Source organism: Leopardus geoffroyi, chromosome D2, assembly GCF_018350155.1.
Source record: "Leopardus geoffroyi isolate Oge1 chromosome D2, O.geoffroyi_Oge1_pat1.0, whole genome shotgun sequence".
NCBI classification, from domain to species: Eukaryota; Metazoa; Chordata; class Mammalia; order Carnivora; family Felidae; genus Leopardus; species Leopardus geoffroyi.
In genome coordinates, this window is record NC_059334.1 from 62,003,896 (window position 1) to 62,025,015 (window position 21,120).

Below are 21,120 nucleotides of genomic sequence, written 5' to 3' on the forward strand. Positions count from 1 at the left end.
AACCAGGAAAATGACATTGACACAGCAAATTAATTCAACTACAGATCCTATTTGGATTTTACTAGGTTTCTCAGTTTCTCTTTCTCTCATTCTATGATTTTTTCACATGTATAGATTTGAGTAACAGAACTGTTCCATCACCACACACACACAAAAACCCTTCATATTAACATTTTTTAGTCACATCCTCCCCAAACCCAAACCCATCAACCACTAATTTGTTCTCCATCACTATAATTTTGTCACTTTGAGAATGTTACACAAATGGAGTCACATATTATGTAACATTTAAAAATTTTTTTTTCAATGTTTATTTATTTTTGGGACAGAGAGAGACAGAGCATGAACAGGGGAGGGTCAGAGAGAGAGGGAGACACAGAATCGGAAACAGGCTCCAGGCTCTGAGCCATCAACCCAGAGCCTGACGCGGGGCTCGAACTCACGGACCGCGAGATCGTGACCTGGCTGAAGTCGGACGCTTAACCGACTGCGCCACCCAGGCGCCCCTTATGTAACATCTTAGATCCGCATAATACCCTTGTGATTCAGCCAAGTTGTTGAGAATTATTCATCAATAGTTGATTCTTTTTATTTTTAAAATTGATTCTTAAACTTTTTTTTTAATATTTACTCATTTTTGAGAGAGAGAGAGAGCATGAGCAGGGGATGGGGAGAGAGAGGACAGAGGATGCGAAGCAGGCTCTGCTCACAGCAGGGAGCCTGATGCAGGACTCGAACTCACAAACCATAAACCATGAGATCATGACCTGAGCTGAAGTCAGATGCTTAACCGACTGAGCCAGTTAGGTGCCCCAATAGTTGATTCTTTTCAATACTGACTAGTATCATATTGGACGGTTTATTTATCTACTCACCCGTTAAAGGACATTTGGGTTTTTTTCTGTTTTTGTCTATTACCAAGAAAGCTGCTAGGACCAATCATGTACAGATTTTTTTTTGTAGATTTTCATTTTTCTAGGCTAAATACTTAAGAGTGAGATTGCTGGGTCATATGGTAAATGTATGTTTAACTTTATAAGAAATTGCCAAAGTGTTTTCCAGAATGGGTGTACCATTTTACAATCCTACCAGTAACAGATAAGAGATCCAGCTACTTTAAATCCTTGCAAGCAGTTGGTATTGTCAGTATTATGTTTCAGCCACTCTAGTAGGTAGACAGTATATATCACTAGGGTTTTAATTTGCATTTTTCTAATGGCTAGTGATGTTGAACATATTTTCATATGCTTATTTGCCATCTGTATATTCCTTTGGTAAAATATCTGTTCAAATCTTTTGCCTATTTTCTAACTGGAATGTTTGTTTTCTTACTGTTGTGTTTAGAGTTCTGTATATATTATGGATACAAATCCTTTGTGGGATGTATGATTTGCACACATTTTCTCCCAGTCTATGGTTTGTCTTTTCTTCTTCTCCTCCTTCTCCTTCCCCTCCCCCTCCTCCTCCTTCTTCTTCTTGTCTTTTCAACTTCTTAACAGGTCTTTTGCAGACAACTTTTTTTTTTTTAATTTTGATGAAGTCAAATTTATTTATTTCTTTTATGGGTTGCACCCTTGGTGTCATGCCAAAGACTCTTCCCAAGTGGTTGTACAGGAAAGAATTTTCAACCATTTTTTTTCACCTCACATGTGTTTAGTACTGTGATAGATGCTGAGAGAGATTCATAAATATAGAAGGGCTTCCAGTTAAGTTTAGACAAGCACACAAATAATTAACAGCAGAAGATGGTAGGTAATTATAAGTCATGTGAATATTGTAAAGGCTATGGGGAGGAGGAGGAGAGTTTATGGGAGGGAAGGATCACTTTACATTCGAAATACCAGGGGAGGTGGCATTTGAGCCTTAAGGATATCAACAGTTGAAGTAGGGCCAGAGGAGGAAATACCAGGAAGAGAGAGGTACACAAGTGAAGGAACAGGGGTAAGACAGAAAAGTCAACATTAGGGGTGCCTGGGTGGCTCAGTTGGTTAAGTGTCTGACTCTTGATTTCAGCTCAGGTTGTGATCTCACAGTTCGTGAGTTCAAGCCCTGCATCAGGCTCTACATTGACAGTGTAGAGCCTGCTTGAGATTCTTTCTCTCCCTCTCTCTCTGCCCCTCACCTGCTCTCTCTCCAAATAAATAAATAAACAAAAAAGAAAGAAAGAAAAGTCAACATTAACAAGTGGGCTGGGGTGGAGAGGCTAGAGGCCACTTTTAGATATACAGTACTTGAAAACCAGCAAGCATTCATGAGGGGATGTCCAACAGGCAGTTGGAGATGTGAGTTTAAATTTGGAAATTGGATGAGTGCCTGGGTGGCTCAGTTGGTTAAGCCTCTGACTTCTACTCAGGTCATGATCTCACGGTTCATGGGTTCAAGCCCCTCATCGAACTCTGTTGACAGCTCAGAGCCTGGAGCCTGCTTCAGATTCTGTGTCTCCCTCTCTCTCTGCCCTTCCCCTGCTTGCACTCTGTCTCTGTCTCTCAAAAATAAATAAACATTAAAAAAATAAAATTTTTAAAAAGTTGGAAATTGTAAATAAGAATTTGATAACCATCAGCATAGGTCAGGCCTTTTGTTGTATGCCCCACAGCAACTTGTACTCTTCCTTCAGAGCACTTGTCACAATTATAACTAATAACTGTGTAATTAGTTGTTTAATCTCTATCTCTCTTGCTAGATTTCCAGTCCCATGGAGTAGAGTCCACATCTGCCCTATTCCTAGCACCTAGTCTAGTGCCTTGCACTCAGAAATATTTGCTGAATGAATAAAGAAGTTGATACTTCTAACAGCCACCATTTATTGAGCATGCACGTGGCCGTCATCGTATACCCACTTTGTGTATATAATCTCATTTAAACCTTGCAGAAGTCTCATGAGAGGCAGGTCAAGGCTTCTCAGAACCTCTTCTGTGGGGTAAGGCCCGAGAATCTGAATTTAAGTTCCCAGGGACTTCTAATGAGCAGTCAGGTTTGGAGACTACTCAGGTAGTCTATATTCAGGTAGTCTTTATCTATATGACAGATAAAGAGGGGTGCCTGGGTGGCTCCGTCGGTTAAGCATCCGACTTTGGCTCAGGTCATGATCTCACGGTTCGTGAGTCTGAGCCCTAGATTGGACTGTCTGCTGTCTGCACGTAGCCTGGTTTGGATCCTGTCTCCCTCTCCTCCCCCTCTACCCCTCCCCCACTTGTGTGCATTCTCTCTTTCTCTCTCTCTCTCTCAAAAATAAACATTAAACAAATTTTACAGATAAAGAAACTAAGTTCAGCAAATGACAGTTATTTATTCAAAGTCCGATGGCTAGAAAGAGCCATGATGCAAAGCTAGATCCCTTAGGGAGAGATTCGACCACAAGCCTCCCTTCCTCTACTAAAAAAGAGTTTATGAGGGAAAAGCAGAAAAGCAAAAACTGGGTCTTTGAAACCAAGGAGAGTAGTGAGCACTGCCAAATGCCACAGAGAGGCCACAGAGGATGTGGCATAAGGGAAAACCTGGGGATGACTAACCAATGTATCCACAGTGCCTGAGTCTGACATTATAGGAAGATGAAGACACAACCTCTACCTAGGGCAGGGCACTCCCTCAAGAAACCTGGCCATCTGGAAGGAATTGTGGTTTGAGGCTCAGCCAAGAACACTTCTTGGTAATAGAGCTTTGTGCTAAAAATATTAAAGCCAAACATCTGGGCCTGTAGGGTGGTATGCCAAGAAAGGGAGGTACTAGTCCCATGGGAGAATCTCAGTTTGGAATCTTAAGATAAGCTGTTCAGAAATTACAAAACGCAGTCCACTCTATATTTTCCAGGCCACTATCCCTTTGTTGGATTATTAAGGCCTTTTGCCTTACTTCTGCATCGTGTGTGTTTTATCTTGGGAGTACTGTTTCTTTTGGAGGATGGAAAGAGAAAGAAAAATAAAACTCCAACCAGGACATTGCTGATTTTTAGTTATTCAGTCCCGAATAACATGGTTGAAATGAGATTGGAACTAGAACCCAGAAAGAAGTAAGATCTAATTATCTGTCGTATTTCTACTCAGTGACACTCATGCTGGCCCCCGGTACCACAATCAAGATTGGCTATTTTCTTTTTGCCAAAGAGCAGCCTAAAGGTCTGTGACAGGAAATGACAGTTTCCTGCAATCCCATTACTAGCCCCAATTCATATCCTGTTGATGGTAGATGCGAAGCAATGTCCCCTATTTGAAAGAGGACAATAATGACAAGAACCCCTTATACGCATACAGCTTACAAAGCGCCTTCACATACATCAACTCAATCTTTCACAACCTTGGGGAGGTAGGTGTTGTTATCCCTACAGGCTTGGTAAGTGGCAGAAGCCACAATTCAAATCCATCACCTCTGATTCTTTGAATTACAACCCAGTCTGCTACTTTGTTACTGGTCAAAACTCTTCAGAAGCCCACTTAGCCTTATGCTGGCAGCAGGGAAATTAATGAGACTTCAAGAGCCTCATTGCTCTAAGAAGGAGAATTAGGTAGTGAGGAAAGAATGTATGTTTGCTTGCTAGTGACCTTGTGCAGAGTGCTGCAGCTGAGCCCAAAAATGGGGGTAAAAGCCACCCTGAAGAGTGGCCAGAAAGGAAGTAACCTATGCAAAAGTCCCGGCACAATGGTTAACAGAGAGTAATCACTCAGTTGTGTTAGCTAGCATTCTTCCATCCTTCCCCTCATCAGGCATTTCTGAGCCCAATGAACACAGAATTCAGTGCAGGTCTCAGTCTGCGATGAGGAACCAGGGAGACAGGCTGTGGCAGAGGCTGACCATTTTCCATGACATCAAGCATAAAGCCAAGAACTATGTTTCAAAGTCCCATGGGACTCCCCTTCTCCCTTCCTTTAGTGGTCTGTCTCAGGTAATATTTCCACCCACAAAGTTAAAACTTATCCTAGAACTACATTCTTGAGATTCCAAATCAAGAAAGGCCTTCAGTCTGGAATTCTGGAGTTTACTAAAAAGTTCTTCTTACTTCCTCTCCTAAGCCATAACCACATCCTGAGAGATACAATAAGCTAGAAGGTGAGTGCATACTACAGATCCTACACTGACTCCTCCCAGCCTTCATCTCTCCAGATCCCATTCCTTGACTACCCCTCCTCCCATCCCACACCCTGTGCGATAAAGGAGGCCAGCCATGTGGCCAGCACCCTTCCCCACTCCTGGAGTTTAATGTTTGCAGAGACCTCTTTTGTCCGAGGAGAGATCCACACAGGAAAGGTCACGGCTAAACCAGATGAGGCTTTACATAGCCTGAAATCTCTAGCACCTACAGGGCTGGATAAGTAAAGTAAATGAATTAATAAGTTGGGTGTTATTCAATGGAGAGTGGTGGGGACTGTGCTGAATCCATCTCCATCCAGAGATGCGGAGTGGGGATGGGCATACAGGATTCCTCCTAAAAACAAAACAAAACAACAACAACAACAAAAACACACACACACAAAAAACAAAACAAACAAAACAAACAAACAAACAAACAAAAAAAAACAATTCCGGGTGCAGGCAAGGAGGACAGGGTCAAGGGAAGCGACAGAGCTGTGTGGTCTGCGGGTGGAAAACCCGTTCCTTTATACAAATGTCAGGGGCATTTCAGTTTTGCCCATTGCAGCCATCCCAGCTATTTGACCTCCACTTCTTTCCACCATCCGCTTCTCGGGCCCGTGTTCTTTATCTATCCGCCCCCCCCCCTCCCCGCCCTTCTCCGGGGGCGTCACAGGCATTCCGCCCAGCCACCTGCCCTGGGCGCTTCCGCGAGAGCTGCAGAGGAACGGCTGATGAGATGCTGTCTGACGTAGACCCACTCTACCCCTTGGGAACCCCAAGCTGGCTGAGGGAAGGGACAAAGCCTGAGGGAAGGGACAAAGTCCCCACTCTTAACTGGAAAAACAGTGCCTCACCCTCAGGAGCTCCTGGGTAGGGATGGGCTGGCGTACGGGACACCTCCCAGAAAACCCTAACTCGGGGTGGGTTAAAGGGGGCAAGGAGAACAGGGTCAAGGGAAACGACAGAGCCGGGTAGTGTCCGGATGGGAAACCCCAGTCGTTTAGGCACCCCTCCGCTCAAGTCACTTCCAAACCACACAATTCTTGGGGAGGGGCGCTGCAGACAGGGAGCGGCTCCTACGCAAATCGCTTTGTCTCCGCACCCTGGGTCCGCCGCGCACGCAGCTGCAGTTGTCACTGCGCCTCCCCGCCCCCGCTCCTGAAGGCCCCCCTTCCCTCTCTCCGCCAGACCCGGAGCAGGAGCTCCGCCCACAACGCACCGCCCCAGCCCCGGCGCCTTAAAACCCGGTGCACACCGCCCAGCCGCGCCCCGTCTGGCGCACCTCTTCTCTCCTCTGGACCTTCAGCCGCAGCCGCTCTCCCGGCCCTGGTCCCAGCACCATGAGCTTCGGCTCGGAGCACTACCTGTGCGCCTCCTCCTACCGCAAGGTGTTTGGAGATGGCTCTCGCCTATCCTCGCGCCTCTCCAGCGCCGGTGGCGCGGGTAGCTTCCGCTCGCAGTCGCTGTCCCGCTGCAATGTCGCCTCCTCGGCCGCCTGCTCCTCGGCCTCGTCGCTCGGCCTGGGCCTAGCCTACCGCCGGGCCCCGGCATCCGACGGGCTGGACCTGAGTCAGGCGGCGGCACGCACCAATGAGTACAAGATTATCCGCACCAACGAGAAGGAGCAGCTGCAGGGCCTCAACGACCGCTTCGCTGTGTTCATCGAGAAGGTGCACCAGCTGGAGACGCAGAACCGCGCGCTCGAGGCCGAACTGGCCGCGCTGCGACAGCGCCACGCTGAGCCGTCGCGCGTCGGCGAGCTCTTCCAGCGCGAGCTGCGCGACCTGCGCGCGCAGCTGGAGGAGGCGAGCTCGGCGCGCGCGCAGGCCCTGCTGGAGCGCGACGGGCTGGCCGAGGAGGTGCAGCGGCTTCGGGCGCGCTGCGAGGAAGAGAGCCGAGGGCGCGAAGGCGCGGAGCGCGCCCTGAAGGCGCAGCAGCGCGACGTGGACGGCGCCACGCTGGCCCGCCTGGACCTGGAGAAGAAGGTGGAGTCGCTGCTGGACGAGCTGGCCTTCGTGCGCCAGGTGCACGACGAGGAGGTGGCCGAGCTGCTGGCCACGCTGCAGGCGTCGTCGCAGGCCGCGGCCGAGGTGGACGTGGCTGTGGCCAAACCAGACCTGAGTTCGGCGTTGAGGGAGATCCGCGCCCAGTATGAGTCCCTGGCTGCCAAGAACCTCCAGTCAGCTGAGGAGTGGTACAAGTCCAAGTTTGCCAACCTGAATGAGCAGGCAGCGCGCAGCACCGAGGCCATCCGGGCAAGCCGTGAGGAGATTCACGAGTACCGGCGCCAGCTGCAGGCCCGCACCATCGAGATTGAGGGGCTGCGTGGGGCCAATGAGTCCCTGGAGAGGCAGATCCTGGAGCTGGAGGAGCGGCACAGTGCAGAGGTGGCTAGCTACCAGGTAAGAGCTGGAACGCTGCAAAGGGAGGGGGCGCCCTGTCCTCTCCCCCACCTACCTGCGCTTTCCCACACAACTGGAGCTCTAGGAACCGAGAGGAGGGGAGGGAAGGGAAGAGGAAGAGCTCCAACTGGAGGCAAACAAAGAGCCCTGGAGTCTATACCATTAATTCTAGAGTCCTGGCCACCCTCTGTCCCTGCCTGTCATGTCCCTGTCAGAGACCTTTTAGAAAAATCCCTTAAGTTTAAGTTTTTCAGAGTCCAAAAATCTAATTCATGCCTCCCTGTCCGCAAGTGGACATAAACACCCTGGCGATCTGAAGAACAGTCCCCCACCAAAAGCAGGAGTGAATCCAATGCAGGTGGGTTACAGCCTCTCATGGTTGACAGTGCTGTCTCAGCTGTCTGACTTGTTTGGTTGACTTTGAAAGGCTTTCTTTCTGTGCGCCCCAGGATTGATATTTATGGATTATGGTCTGCCCTAGAGAGAATGCTGGACTGAACTGGGAAGGGTTCTATCCCATTTTCTTGACTTTTGCCTTCAAGAGTCTAGAGATTGGGAGCCAAGGAGCTGGGTGATTGGGCTAGTCACAACTGCTCTGCTCTGCCCCCTGTTCCCCTTCCCCCCACCACACACACGCGCACACACACGCGCGCACACAGTTTCCTTGTGGACCTACGGATATTTCTGCTAAAGAAAGCTTTAAACCGCTTAGCAAATGGGAATGGTCAGGGGCGCTGTCCTCGGTGCTGATCTAGAGTTCTTTCCATCTCAGAAATGATGTCTCTCTGTCTCATGTCCCAGTTATGACTCTCTAGGCAATTAAGTGCTTTGGGCTTTTTTTTTTTTTTTTCCCATCTGCAACACCATCGCATCAGTCCTAGCTACCTGCAATCAAAGGTCACCTCGTGGACAGCATCAATTTTCACTGTCATGGATGGCTTAGCACTTAACAAAAAACACTTAATGTGCTCAGCAGCAGTGAGATCTCCCTTGAAAATTCACATCTCCTTAATAATTTCCCAACCTAAATGCATGTGATAAATCACAGAGATGGATGGTCCTATCTTTGTTATAGGCCGCTTATTTTTTCCATCTTTGCGTGTCCTCTAAGCTCCTGTGAAGGTATTGACTGGATCTTTCTTCCTTTTTGTCTCCAAACAAAGGCGACTGCATCTTCGGTTCTACTATATAGGACATTCTGGGCTTATAACCACAGAGGGTACAGAGGCACGGGAAAGAAAGGAATCTAAATAGTGTGATTCAATTTCAAGGTACAATAAAAGCTCCATTGGGTAGAATGGTAATAATTCAGAAATTTTCAATAATTCATTCTAGCAAAGATTGAAGCTTACATTTGATGAAATTAACAGGGTTTGGGAACATTAATAAAATAGAACCAAGAAAGGAGTGAAATCTTGAAAGTACTATGTTAGTCTACAGCTAAAGAATTATTATCGGTGTGTAAGTATATGTTGTCCATTATAAACTACCCCCGTTACTTAATGAAGAAAGCTTGCTTGGACCATTTGTTTTGGTTCATTTGGAATTATAGCACAATTCAAGTAAATGCTTCTGTTCTGCTTCAAAAGCTGTAACTTGAATGTTTCAGTATATGGCCTAGCCCCTGCATGGCCTGAATTAATTACATTTAGTTAATTGAGACTTCATGTGTTCTTCTAGAAGCGTCAAAAGATGAGGTAGGTGGTCTTCTGAAGGGCTAGCCCAGTATTTCTACAAAAAGAATAACTTATCTGCAACTGCAACTGTCATCTAAATTGGGCTTTGCCATGCCCTCTGTTTGTTTGGTATAGCCCTACATTCTAAGAGGTAGTGACAGTACTGTCTGACTTGTTTTGTTTGCTTTAAAAGGCTTTCAGTGTTAGACAATAGTAGGGTCATCCAGATACAGTCTACAGGAAACAAGCAAACTAACAAAACAACAGAAACTGCGGCATCTGCAGCTCTGCAGTGCTGCCCCCATCAGCTTGAGCCATCAAAGCCTCAGTGGACCTGCTGGTGGAGTGGAAGAGGAGATGAGACAACGGAAAGCTATTTCCTACCCCTTGGGACTTCAGGCTGAAGTCCTGTGAGGGGCTCACATCCTCACCTGCTGATCCTGAAGGCCTGAAGTCACAGGGGTGTCCTCTGGCTGTTTTCTCAACAATTCTGGCAGTGCTGACTAAGATGAAAAGCCTCCTTCTCCACAATGAGATTCAGCCATTGTTTTCTTGCCCTCTCACCCCTCCCTACTCCCCTTTCACTGCAGTAATGGGAGGCGGTTCTCTTTCTTCTGCTTCAAAGATGAGTGATAGACCCATTTTCCCTTGCAAGATTACCACCCTCTTAAGAGGCAGAGGAAGGCCCCATTAAAGTCACATTTTCCATGCCTGGAATGCTGACAGCCTATTCAAGGAGAGAAAGCTTATTACACTTTTGAAAGGGTAAAGAATGATTCAAGGTGACATGGTAAGTACACAATGACATATGAGAGTCCAAATCAGGTGACAGGAGAAATTATGAAGAGCTAGGACTGTTGTCTTCACAATCCAAATGTAGCCACCCTCCAGCTGAACCCTTTTCCATCTCTGACCCAGGGCGAAGCTGGTGCCTGCACAGCTGCTTCATCACCATTAGAGGCCCTGTTCTGCCAAAGACATCTAAGGATATTTTTTCAGGATACCGGTGGCCTTGGCCCTGTATTATGGTCTTGGAAAGCCAAAGCTTTCCTTGAAAGACCTTGCTGAACAATCAAGCTCACCATTAGTTAATGCTCCCCAGGGAGATGAGCCAAGTCTGCCCTCTTCTCTCCAGTATGAGATTGGAATATAACCGAATGAAATAGCAAGAAGGGGCTGGCCCCTTAGAGATTGGGGTAACAGTGGCTGATAGATAAGTCTATGGCTCAATAGATTTATCTCTGAAATTAGAATTCAAAAGAAACTACATTTGGTCCTTTTTTTTTTTTTTTTTAGTTCTTCCATGTGTATTTGGTTTGGTTTTTGCCCCTCTCTGCCTTACTGTATTGTTGTCACCAGGGCCACCTTGATTGCTCCTTCACAGAAATAAATTTAAACTAGTAGTTCCTAAACCCATTGATCCACCACTTAACAAAAAGATTCTCAGGCCTACCCCTACTCCCAACTGGATTCATTTGTTCACAGGTGGGGTCCAGGAAAATATGCAATTTCAGTAAAAGCGCTGCATTCTATTGTTCCTCAGGCTGATTTGGAGGTGTGCTGACCTAAACCGCATTTCACAATATACACCAGCTCATAATATGCAAGATTTTAAAGTATGATGGGGTGGGGGTAGGGGGGAAGAAAGCAAAGACAGGAAGGAGAATAAGGCATATGGGTGGTCCACATATAAAAATCCCCTCTCCCCACCCAGTAATTCTTAATGGGCTCTTTCATTCAAACTGTGCTATGTTCACTACTGCTCACCTTGCTGAGGGCTGCTAAAAGTGATGAAACCCATAGGACTGTTTGTGGTTCCTTTTCTCCCGTGCAGATGCTTGTGTGGCCATTTCTTTCTCTTACTCCTGATCTGCATCCTTCCAGGCCTTGGGAAGATGCTCAGCACTTGTCTTAGCTATTACTCCTGGAGAGACCCCAGCTGGAACTGGGAGTGCCTCTCTGCCATTCCCTCAGGCTAAGCCAGCAGCAGCTGCGTGGCTGGGGGAGGGGGCAGACTGCAGCGCTCTGCTCAGATTTCCAGCTGGAGGCCATCTTTGGCAGGGCTTTTGAAGGGCAATGCAAGACAGCCTGGTGTGGGGGAAGAGAGCACAAACAAAGAGACTAGACATTGAAGAGCAATGGTCAGCAGTCAGCCCAATTCCTTCTGAAAGGAGCCAAGTTGTGCTTTTTGTCTACTCTGATCCATAAAATAAATGTATGAAATGTATAACATAAAAATTCAAGGATATCTCCTCTATCTAGAACTCAGCTCCCAACAGCCTCTTATTCAGCAAACACAGCTCTGAAGCAAACAAACAAAAACAGGACCACATTGGGGCACCTGCATGGCTCAGTCAGTTGAGCATCTGACTCTTGGGGTTTTGGCTCGGGTCATGATCTCACGGTTCGAGGGTTGAGGCCTGCGTTGGGCTCCGCGCTGACAGTGTGGAGCCTGCTTGGGATTCTCTCTCTTTCCCTCTCACTCTGCCCCTCTCCCCCTCTCTTTCCCACTCTCTCAAAATAAATAAATAAACTTAGAAAAAGAAAAAAGAAAAGAAAAAGGACCTTACTAACCCCCTGATGAGACAAAACATCTAACCTCAAATCACATATTGGTAAGCTGATCCCCTCTGGTGCCCCTCACTTATTCATTCTTACTTTACATGGTTCTAAAGCACTTTGTCATTTGAATTTCAAGCCTGCTGCAAGATAGAGAAGAGGGACCAATGGAGTCAGTCATCATCAAGGACAAGTAGCATTAGTTTCACTTTCAGAACAAAGAAAACCAATAAGTAACAAGCACTAATGCAAACACTGGTCTTTGGGGCCATTTAGGATAGAAATAACCTGATATACCTCAGCTGACCTAGAAGATAAAATACATCATAGAACTATAGAAAAATAATTGATCATTATCACAACCCATGGTTGCTAAGAAAGGTTGCATTATGTTTATGTCCTAATTAAGAATGGTACAAGTGGGGTGCTTGGCTGGCTTGGTTGGTAGAGAGTGGAGCTCTTTTTATTTATTTATTTATTTATTCATTCATTCATTCATTCATTCATTTATTCATTTATTTATTTTTGGGAGAGTGCAAGAGGGGGACAGAAGATCCCAAGTGGGTCCGTGCTGAAAGGCAAACTGGCAAGATCATCACCTGAGCTCAACTGACTGAGCCACCCAGGTACCCCAGAGTGTGCAGCTCTTGATCTTGGGGTTGTGAGTTTGAGCCCTGCATTGGAGGTAGAGATTACTTTAAAAAATAAAATCTTTAGGGGTTTCCCGGGTGGCTTAGTCGGTTGAGTATCTGACTTCAGCTCAGGTCATGATCTCGCGGTTCGTGGGTTCCAGCCCCAAGTTGGGCTCTGTGCTGACAGCTGACAGCCTGCACCTGCTTCAGATTCTGTCTCCCTTTCTTTCTTCCCCTCCCCCACTCATGCTCTGTCGATCCCTGTCTCTCAAAAATGAATAAACGTTAAAAAAAATTTTTTTAATAAATAAATAAAATAAAAACGTTTAAAAAATGGTAGAAGCCACTTTAGAAAGGTCTTTGTTCAAAATTGTTTTTTTTTTTTAATTTGGTGCTTTAAGGAATATGCCTTCAACTATCTAATATTAAAGTTTTATTATATATTGCTTTCCTTAGTGATCCAAGGGGTTGTAGGGAGGACACATGATTAATCTGTCCATTTGATTAAAAAGGGTATAGAGTCACATGGTATGATATTAACAGTAATAAAAATCATTAGCAATTACTGAGCAATTTCCATGTGACAAGTGCTGTTCTAATGCCTGTTATCTAATTTAACAGATAATAGACTCATATAGTAATGTGAGGTCTCTTAAGCTGGAATCCTAACTTGAGGATCTCAGTATATCTCAGGAAAGAATAAACATTATAATATTCCATATGTAGAAATGAAAGTTTTGAAGAAACTAAAATATAGAAAACTGACTGAGGTACGTTGGGTATTTGTGGCAGGGCAAGAAATACAACCCAAATATCCTGATGAAATCCTCCACTTTTCCTCAAATTTCATTTCTCCTGCTACTTCGCGTGATGAAAAGCCTCCTCCCCTTTCCCCTTTTCCCCTTTACTATGGTAGTGTTGCCTCTCTTACCCCCAATGCTTCACTAGCAGACTTGTTTGTAGATTAAACTCTGGTAACAGCCATCAAGAAAATTTTTGGTAAAAACCATTTTAAGCCCTTATGATATCTTAACACACTTTGGAATATTCCCATCGCTGTCCGTGTAATATGTATTTTCCCTACTGCTTGTCATCCCCTGCTCTGTACCCCTCAGTTAATTGAGTCTCTCTTTCGCGCTATTCCTGTCAATATTTATAGAACAGGTAGGTGGTATGAGTTTTCATTCTTTCTGCAGTCTCCTGATTTGGAAGTCTGCACCCCCTGATGTTATCAGCACTGCCTTCACCACCGCTTTATCCTTCCCACACGGGAAGTTATGAGGGCCCCTCACCACTTACTTCTTGAGGCTTCTGATGTTTATTTACATCACTCATTCACAAAAGTTACTCTAAATTTTGCTGTGTTCTTTACGTTGACAAAGCTGCAACTGAATTATATGGGTTATTAGCTCACATCTTTTCAGGTCATAGGAAAAGTGCTTGTGTAGCACCGTTCATTCATTTAACAATTATTCATTGAGCGTCTCAGTGTGCATTGTGCTAGGATCTGGGCTGCCGGGGGTGAACTAAACAGAAACAGCCCCTGTTTCCATGTAAATTACATTTGATTTGAGTGATTTGCCTTCTAGGGGACATTTAGCAATGTCTAGAGACATTGTTGGTTATCCCCACTGGGAGGGAGGGGGTGTGCTACTACTGGAGGTCAGGGATGCTGCCAAACACCCTACAATGCACAGGACAACCTCCCACAGCAAAGAATTATCCAGCCCAAAGTGTCAATAGTTCCCAGGTTGAAAAACCATGAGATAAAGGAAGGTGACAGAAAATAAATGAACAAGAAAATTTCAGATAATGATAAGAGCCAAGAGCAGAGTGGCCACTTTCAAGTATGTGCTTTCTTGTAATTTGTCCTCTCACTGGAGTTGCCTTTTTCTCATTTGCACAAAGCCCCTGCCCAGGCTAGCTACTGGCCTGGCTTGAGGTAAAATATCGTGGTAGGTCAGTGTGGAAAGGGTACCTCTATTAGACACAAAGGAAGACCTATCTGAGCAGAGGGTGTTTGAACTGAATCTTTGATGACACAGAGTTGGCCACGGAAGACCCACTACAGAGCATTCCAAATAGAGGAAATAGCTAGCCTACAGGGCCTGGGACAGCAATGAACTTAGTAAGTTCATTGGTAAGTTTAAGGAGCAAAAAAGGCCAGGGTAGCTGAAACACTTTGAGCAAGGGGAATAGTATAGACCATGCTGAGGAGTTTGGACTTTATTCTAAAGCTTTTAGAAGGTTTCAAGAAAGTAAGCAACAAAATCTACAGTGTTTTGAAAAGATCCTCTGGGGGCACCTGGGTGGCTCATTTGGTTAAGCATCCAACTTTGGCTCATGTCATGATCTTATGGTTTGTGAGTTCAAGCCCCGCGTCGGGTTCTGCACTGACAGTGTGGAGCCTGCTTGGGATTCTCTCTGTCCCCCTCTCTCTCTGCCCCTCCCCCACTCACTCTTGCTCATTCTTCAAAATAAACAAAGGAAAAAACTTAAATAAAAATAAATAAATTGTTGGGGCTCCTGGGTGGCTCAGTCGGGTTAAGTATCTGACTTTGGCTCAGGTCATGATCTCCCGTCGTGAGTTTGAGCCCTGAGTCGGGCTCTGTGCTGACAGCTCAGAGCCTGGAGATTGCTTCAGATTCTGGGTCTCCCTCTCTCAATCCCCTCCCCCACTTGTGCTCTGTCTCTCTCAAAAGTGAATAAATGTTAAAAAAATTTTTTTGGAATAAATAAATCATTAAAAAAAAAATCCTCTGGCTGCTCAAGAATCAAAACTTTAAAGCTAGTTTTCTTCCGTGCCTGGGTTTGCACCTGAAAGAATTTGGAGCAAAGCTATTACATGAACCTAGTTAGTTTCGTTTTAAATATATAATTTAAATCTGTCATTTGTATTAAAACAATTCCATGGTGTCTTTCTGCTTCCTCCTTATGTATTGTGTAAAATGCTTTCAGTAAGATGATTGAGTAGCAGACTTCCAGGAAACCATCAAAATGAATGGAGACAGAGAAGACTTGCCATCCTCTGTGCTTTTCACAGTTGGAATTTTCTGAGTCTAAGCTTCTAACCTGAGGCTTTGGTTTTGGAAAAGACATGCAATGATGGAGTTATTCAGCAGCAATACAACAAACAAAGGAGGGATGATAAGTAAGTTAGAGAGAGGGGGGTGCTGGGTGGCTCAGTTGGTTAAGTGTTCGACTTCAGCTAGGGTCATGATCTCATGGCTTGTGAGTTTGAGCCCTGCATCAGCCTCTCTGCTGTCAGCACAGAGCCTGCTTCGGATCCTCTGTCCCCCTCTCTCTTTGCCCGTCCCCCACTAGCATTTTTTCTCTCTCTCAAAAATAAATAAACATTTAAAAAGGAGAAAATATCTCTCCGATGTTCAATCAAGAACCATATGCCCAGCAGTAGAAGTGCCTAACCCTGATCATGCACCAAAATCATCCAACCTTTATGAAAAAATGCAGTTCCTGGAACCCCACCCCAGAACAAATGAGTCAGAATCCGGGCCGGGGGACAGGCCTAGATTTTTAATGTGGAGTCAGGATTGAGAATCCTTGCTTTGTGTAAATCTTACTGAATTTCAGCTGGCTCAAATATGTTGGATATATCACTTTTCAGGATAGCATCGGGCAGCTGGAGAATGATCTGAGGAACACCAAGAGTGAGATGGCTCGCCACCTTCGGGAATACCAGGACTTGCTCAATGTCAAAATGGCTCTTGATATTGAGATTGCCGCTTACAGGTATTTCAGAGGGGATGCTCACCCCACCAGATCCAGTCATCTGGGGCAACACTACCCCAATAAGTGGATAAAGTGGTTTCAGTCTCTCTGATTTCTGATGGGTGAGGGGGGATGAGGAAAGAAAGACATCACTGGCCCTGTGCAGGTGAGCTGACCCCTCTGTCCTTCAACTTGTTTATATCTCAGTTCCACCTTACTAGTCCTGGAGTAGTCTACCTACCTCTGCTAGGATTTAAGGAAATAATGTGAGTATCCAGAGGTTGACATAAAATCCACCAGACTGTGGGACACCTGGGTGGCTCAGTCGGTTAAGCGTCCGACTTCGGCTCAGGTCATGATCTTGTGGTTTATGAGTTCAAGCCCCACGTTGGGATCCTTGCTGACAGCTCGGAGTCTGGAGCCTACTTAGGATTCTGTGTCTCCCTCTCTCTCTGCCCCTCCCTCGCTTGTGCTCTATCTCTGTCTCTCTCTCTCTCTCTCTCTCTCTCTCTCAAAAATAAAATACACATTAAAAAAAGATTAAAAGAAAAAATCCACCAGACTCTAACTTTTAAAAATAGGGTTTATACAATATAGAACATCCTAATATGTGAGGTATCCCTCTGGATTTCTACTCAAACAACGTTTGAGTGAACCTTTAAAAAAAAGTAGTAACAGCAGCTACTATTTTTGGAATGACTACTATGTGCCAGGCACTATATTAGATACTATATTTAAATTATCTAGTCATATTATTTCCATTTTGCAGATGAGGAAACTTGAACCACAGACTGACGGTGTAACTTATTCTAAGTCATAGTGCTGGTAAATGAAAGAGTTCAGCTTCAACCCAGATCTGAGAGGTTTTTTTTTTTTTTTTTCTTTTACACTATGTATACTACTCCAAAACAAAACTCCAAGAGTATTTGATAGTGTCTTGAGTTTCTTTTTTTTGTTTTAAGTTTATTTATTTATTTTGAGAGAAACAGAGTGCAAGTGTGGGAGGGGCAGAGAGAGAGAGAGAGGGAGAGAGAGAGAGAAAGAATCCCAAGCAGGCTCTGCATGGTCAGCGTGGAGCCCCACGTGGGGCTTGAACCTATGAAGCTGTGAGATCATGACCGGAGTCAGATGCTTAACTGACTGAGCCACCCAGGTGCTCTTGAGTTTCTGATTTTAAAGAAAAGGTCATAAAAAATTATTAGAGTTATGAAAAACAAAGTATTGGGGCCACACTTATGATGCTGGTTAGGCGAGGCTGAGAAAAAGTCTGGTATCTGAAACAGTTTCATTTACTGGTTTTTGTGTTGCTGGTTCCATTCCCTTTGTACGTGGAAAAAAGTACAAATCTCAAGTTCAGGCTAATTAGGCGGTTCTTTCCTCCTTTGTGGACTTCTCACCTCCTTATCCCTATTGCATTTAAGATTTTAAATAGTAACATTACTTCTCCCTAGAGCTTTGTAGACTCTTAAATGCCAAAAATGGGTGTGATGAGGCCAAGGAGAATTGTACAAAAATTCCTTTTTGAACATATTTGTGAATAGGATAGGTTTCCCTTTGACAGTGCCTTAAACACAGCTGGTGCTGAAGATGTGAGAGTGTGCATATGTGCGTGTACCTGTGTGTGTGCTGGATAAACTCCAAGTCTTTGAGCCTTGGCATTCAATATTTATTGGTCTCAATCTCATGAAGAAACTGAAGAGTCTTATGGAGTCTTTCTAAAATGAATAGGAGCTGGAGGGTTAAGTTCTTTTCAAAAAAAGTTGCAAGTTGACTTCCTAAGAACGTTTCTCTGTTGGATTTACAGGAAACTGCTGGAAGGCGAAGAGACACGTTTTAGCACCAGTGGATTAAGCATTTCAGGGCTGAATCCACCTCCCAATCCAGGTTATCTGCTCCCACCTAGAATCCTCAGTTCTACAACCTCCAAAGTCTCATCCACTGGGCTGTCTCTTAAGAAAGAGGAGGAGGAGGAGGAAGAGGCTTCTAAGGTGGCCTCTAAGAAAACCTCCCAGATAGGAGAAAGTTTTGAAGAAATACTGGAGGAGACGGTCATATCTACTAAGAAAACCGAGAAATTGAATATAGAAGAAAGTACCACTTCAAGCCAAAAAATTTAATTCTGTTGCTTTAATAAGGTTAATGCTTAAGAGGGGATAATATGCATTTGACTTGTTAAAGAGCCTATTCCTGAACCAAAACACCTGTCACCACTATAAAATGTCTTCAAGGTTTCAGTCTCCTATTTAGCATTGAATCCTTACTTTCTCTAATAAGAAAAGCACCCCTTAGGTTGGAGCAAGCTGCAGTCCTAGCACAACCACAGAGGAGTTATCTAAGAATTCCGCTTTCTCACCTAAAGCTCAGGCTTCACAGCATTAGATGATTCAGGTACAGAGGAAGTACAAATCAAGGTGCTAAATCTGTGATCATCGTCATTTGCTGTGAATTGAAATTAAAACCTGTATTTGCTCGCTATACTCAGACATTACCCCGCTATATAGTCTCACTCTAGGTACATAAAACATAAGATCACTGCCAAAGGTAAACCAATGGTCCACATCCAACACCATTCTGACAAAACGGCTTCACAAGTGATAGGTGTTTGTTTAACGGACACTTCCTCCCACTTCTCACAATTCCTTGTATCCTTTCTTCCATTCAGGAAAAAAAAAAAAAAAAAAAAAAAAGAGGCTAGTGTAGTATTCTTCCCCCTTAAACACATTTAGGTTCTTCTCAAAAGAACTTACCCCCTTTAGCTCTCTCTGTTCAATGGGTAAAATTAGATGCATGTTGACCATTTCTGTGATTCGTGGAATGACTTCTCCCTACCCATTTCATGTCCTTCCAATTCTGTAAGGAAAAAAGAAAAAAGAAAAAAAAAAGCAGTGATAAGTTTTAAGGGTCACCCCAACAAATACAATAATGAAAGGAGTCCCTAGATTTTAGGCTTTCAGCTTATTCAAATCCATTTAATTAGGGGAGGGAAAAAGTACCTTATTCAGAATGTAGCTGTTCACTTTAACTTTAGAAACACACTAATTGTGTCCCAAGCTGTGATTAAGCTGACCTTAGATTTAGTAGTATAAGCTAGAAGAGGTGAGTATTTGTGTGGATGGGAAAAGCCAAGGTCTCATTGCTCTGTGTCAGTTCATTTGTGGTGATCTAGAATTAGCTCTTTCGTACCCTGACCCTTAGAACCCACTTACCCCCTTTTCCACAGTCTAGGTCCTAACAAGGCCTTGCTTTTACTCTCCTATGCCTTTTAAGAGCGCTAAGTGTAATTATATTATCCCCAGAAACCATGCTACTGCCCAAAAGTAAAAGAAGTCACCTCTGGTCAATCAACACCACCGGCAAACATGAAAAAGAAATCTTTCTCTTGTCTTAATAAAAGAGTCCTGCCCAACAGTTTTCCCATTGCTGCATGGTTGGTGGGGTCTCCCTTCCCTACTGGAGAGGCAGCGACGCCCAGACTAGAGAAGGGGTACATATGCTCCTACTCACGTGCTAGGAAGTACATTCTGGAGAGTCAGCTTTTCATCTGCCCAACTGTGTAGCAGCTGCATTGCCCAGTCTTCCACGTACATGTGCCAAGTTTGATGTCGGGTTAATTCTCTGTCTGCATTCACTTCCACCAGACCTAAAGAGTTGCCAGGTCTCTGTCACACATCTCCATTCACAACAGATAGGGCGTGATGCTTTTACTAAACTTTCTTATCCTAGGACGTGCTGCAATGGTTCAAGGAACTGGAAAGATGCTTTCTCTTCTTCCTTTCCCTCACTCCATCCCTGTCTTTACTCCTCAGACTTCCTGTAAAACATTAGTAAGATAAGAATTAAAAGTCACACGAATCCCACCAACATAACTTGTGTTCTGTGGTTTTTGCTATTTCAGTTGAGAGAAGCACTGTTTTGGTTCAATGAGACAACTGTACCCCCAAATAATTTGGAAATTATTTATGCTTTGTTCCTCGCATCTACATTTAGGGTTGTTTTTCCCCCCGCCTAAGCCTTGGGGCTATATAGTCTGCATGTGTTTCACACTGGCTGAAACACGTAATGCGCTAAATGGACGGTTTATGGCAGGGAGTGGAGGAATCAAATCAAACAAATGATGCAAGACAATAGATTCTGTGCCTGGATATGCGCAGAACGCATATGATAAAAGGTAGTTCAAAACACTAAGAATCTTTTCCTTTTTTGAAAATGAGGTTATACTTCTGCAGATATGTTTAGGTAGAACATAGGCAGCAGTAGAAGTTTCCTCCACTGTGATGATTGCTAACCTTTGATGGATTGCAGACTCCTTGGAGGAAGCTATGGACCCTTTTTCCAGAAAAATACACAAAACTTTGTCCATATCAAGGGGCTTGGGGTTCCTCGTTGGACTGTTTACTTCTGGTATCCAGAAGTCCATGGAGTTGAGATTCCCTAATGCCATGTCACGTTCCAGGATGGAGACTGAAATGAGGGGATGTGGGTGCCACCCCCACCGATAGTGGTGGTGAAACTGGAGCTTGCTGAATCTTGAACAATCTTGTCCTTCTCAGTCCATCTGGCTGAGAGTACTTGCATGCCACGCAAGGATACATCGACGGAACTGCTTGGGAAAAGAGATGTTCATCCTGCACTAACAGTGAGAGCTTTATAGTAATCAAACATCTTTCAGGGCCTATTAGGGATAAAAAAATAATAGTCTCATCAACACATGGGTTTTCAATATAGATATTGGTTGCCACTTCTAAGGATTCTACGTATTTGGTTAATGGATCTGTCTCTGGAAAACCAGCATCTTTTGATTACAGTTATATAATCTCTAGCTCTAATTTACATCTATTTTCAGCGAGTTGCCACTGGTTGCCATGAGCTCAGTTATAAAGACATTAAAAGCCTGGAGTTGATAAATTAGTAAATCAGGACCATTACAGTAACAAGGAAACAGGGTTCAGAATCATAAGGCAGGGGGGAGGAGAAGAGGAACCAACTACTAGAACAGGACAACAAAGAGAGTCTGTGAGACTGTGGGGAAGCCTGCCCACAAAGCGCATTAGCGAT

At 44.6% G+C, this 21,120-nt stretch overlaps 2 protein-coding genes across 2 annotated transcripts in view; one reads left to right on the forward strand and one right to left on the reverse strand.

Annotated features, from left to right (window-relative positions):
• Positions 1–6,461, reverse strand: part of NT5C2 (5'-nucleotidase, cytosolic II) — a 149,434-nt gene extending 142,973 nt beyond the window's left edge. The window contains exon 1 of the mRNA XM_045438761.1: positions 6,350–6,461. The gene's annotated coding sequence lies outside the window, so the exon portion shown is untranslated. The remainder of the gene's footprint in view (positions 1–6,349) is intronic.
• On the forward strand, positions 6,408–19,928 carry INA (internexin neuronal intermediate filament protein alpha). The gene is made up of 3 exons (XM_045438767.1): positions 6,408–7,469; positions 15,962–16,086; positions 17,870–19,928. Exons 1-3 carry the CDS (start codon positions 6,408–6,410, stop codon positions 18,180–18,182), a joined length of 1,500 nt encoding a protein of 499 aa, XP_045294723.1. The 3' UTR covers positions 18,183–19,928.
• The last annotated feature ends 1,192 nt before the right edge of the window (positions 19,929–21,120 follow it).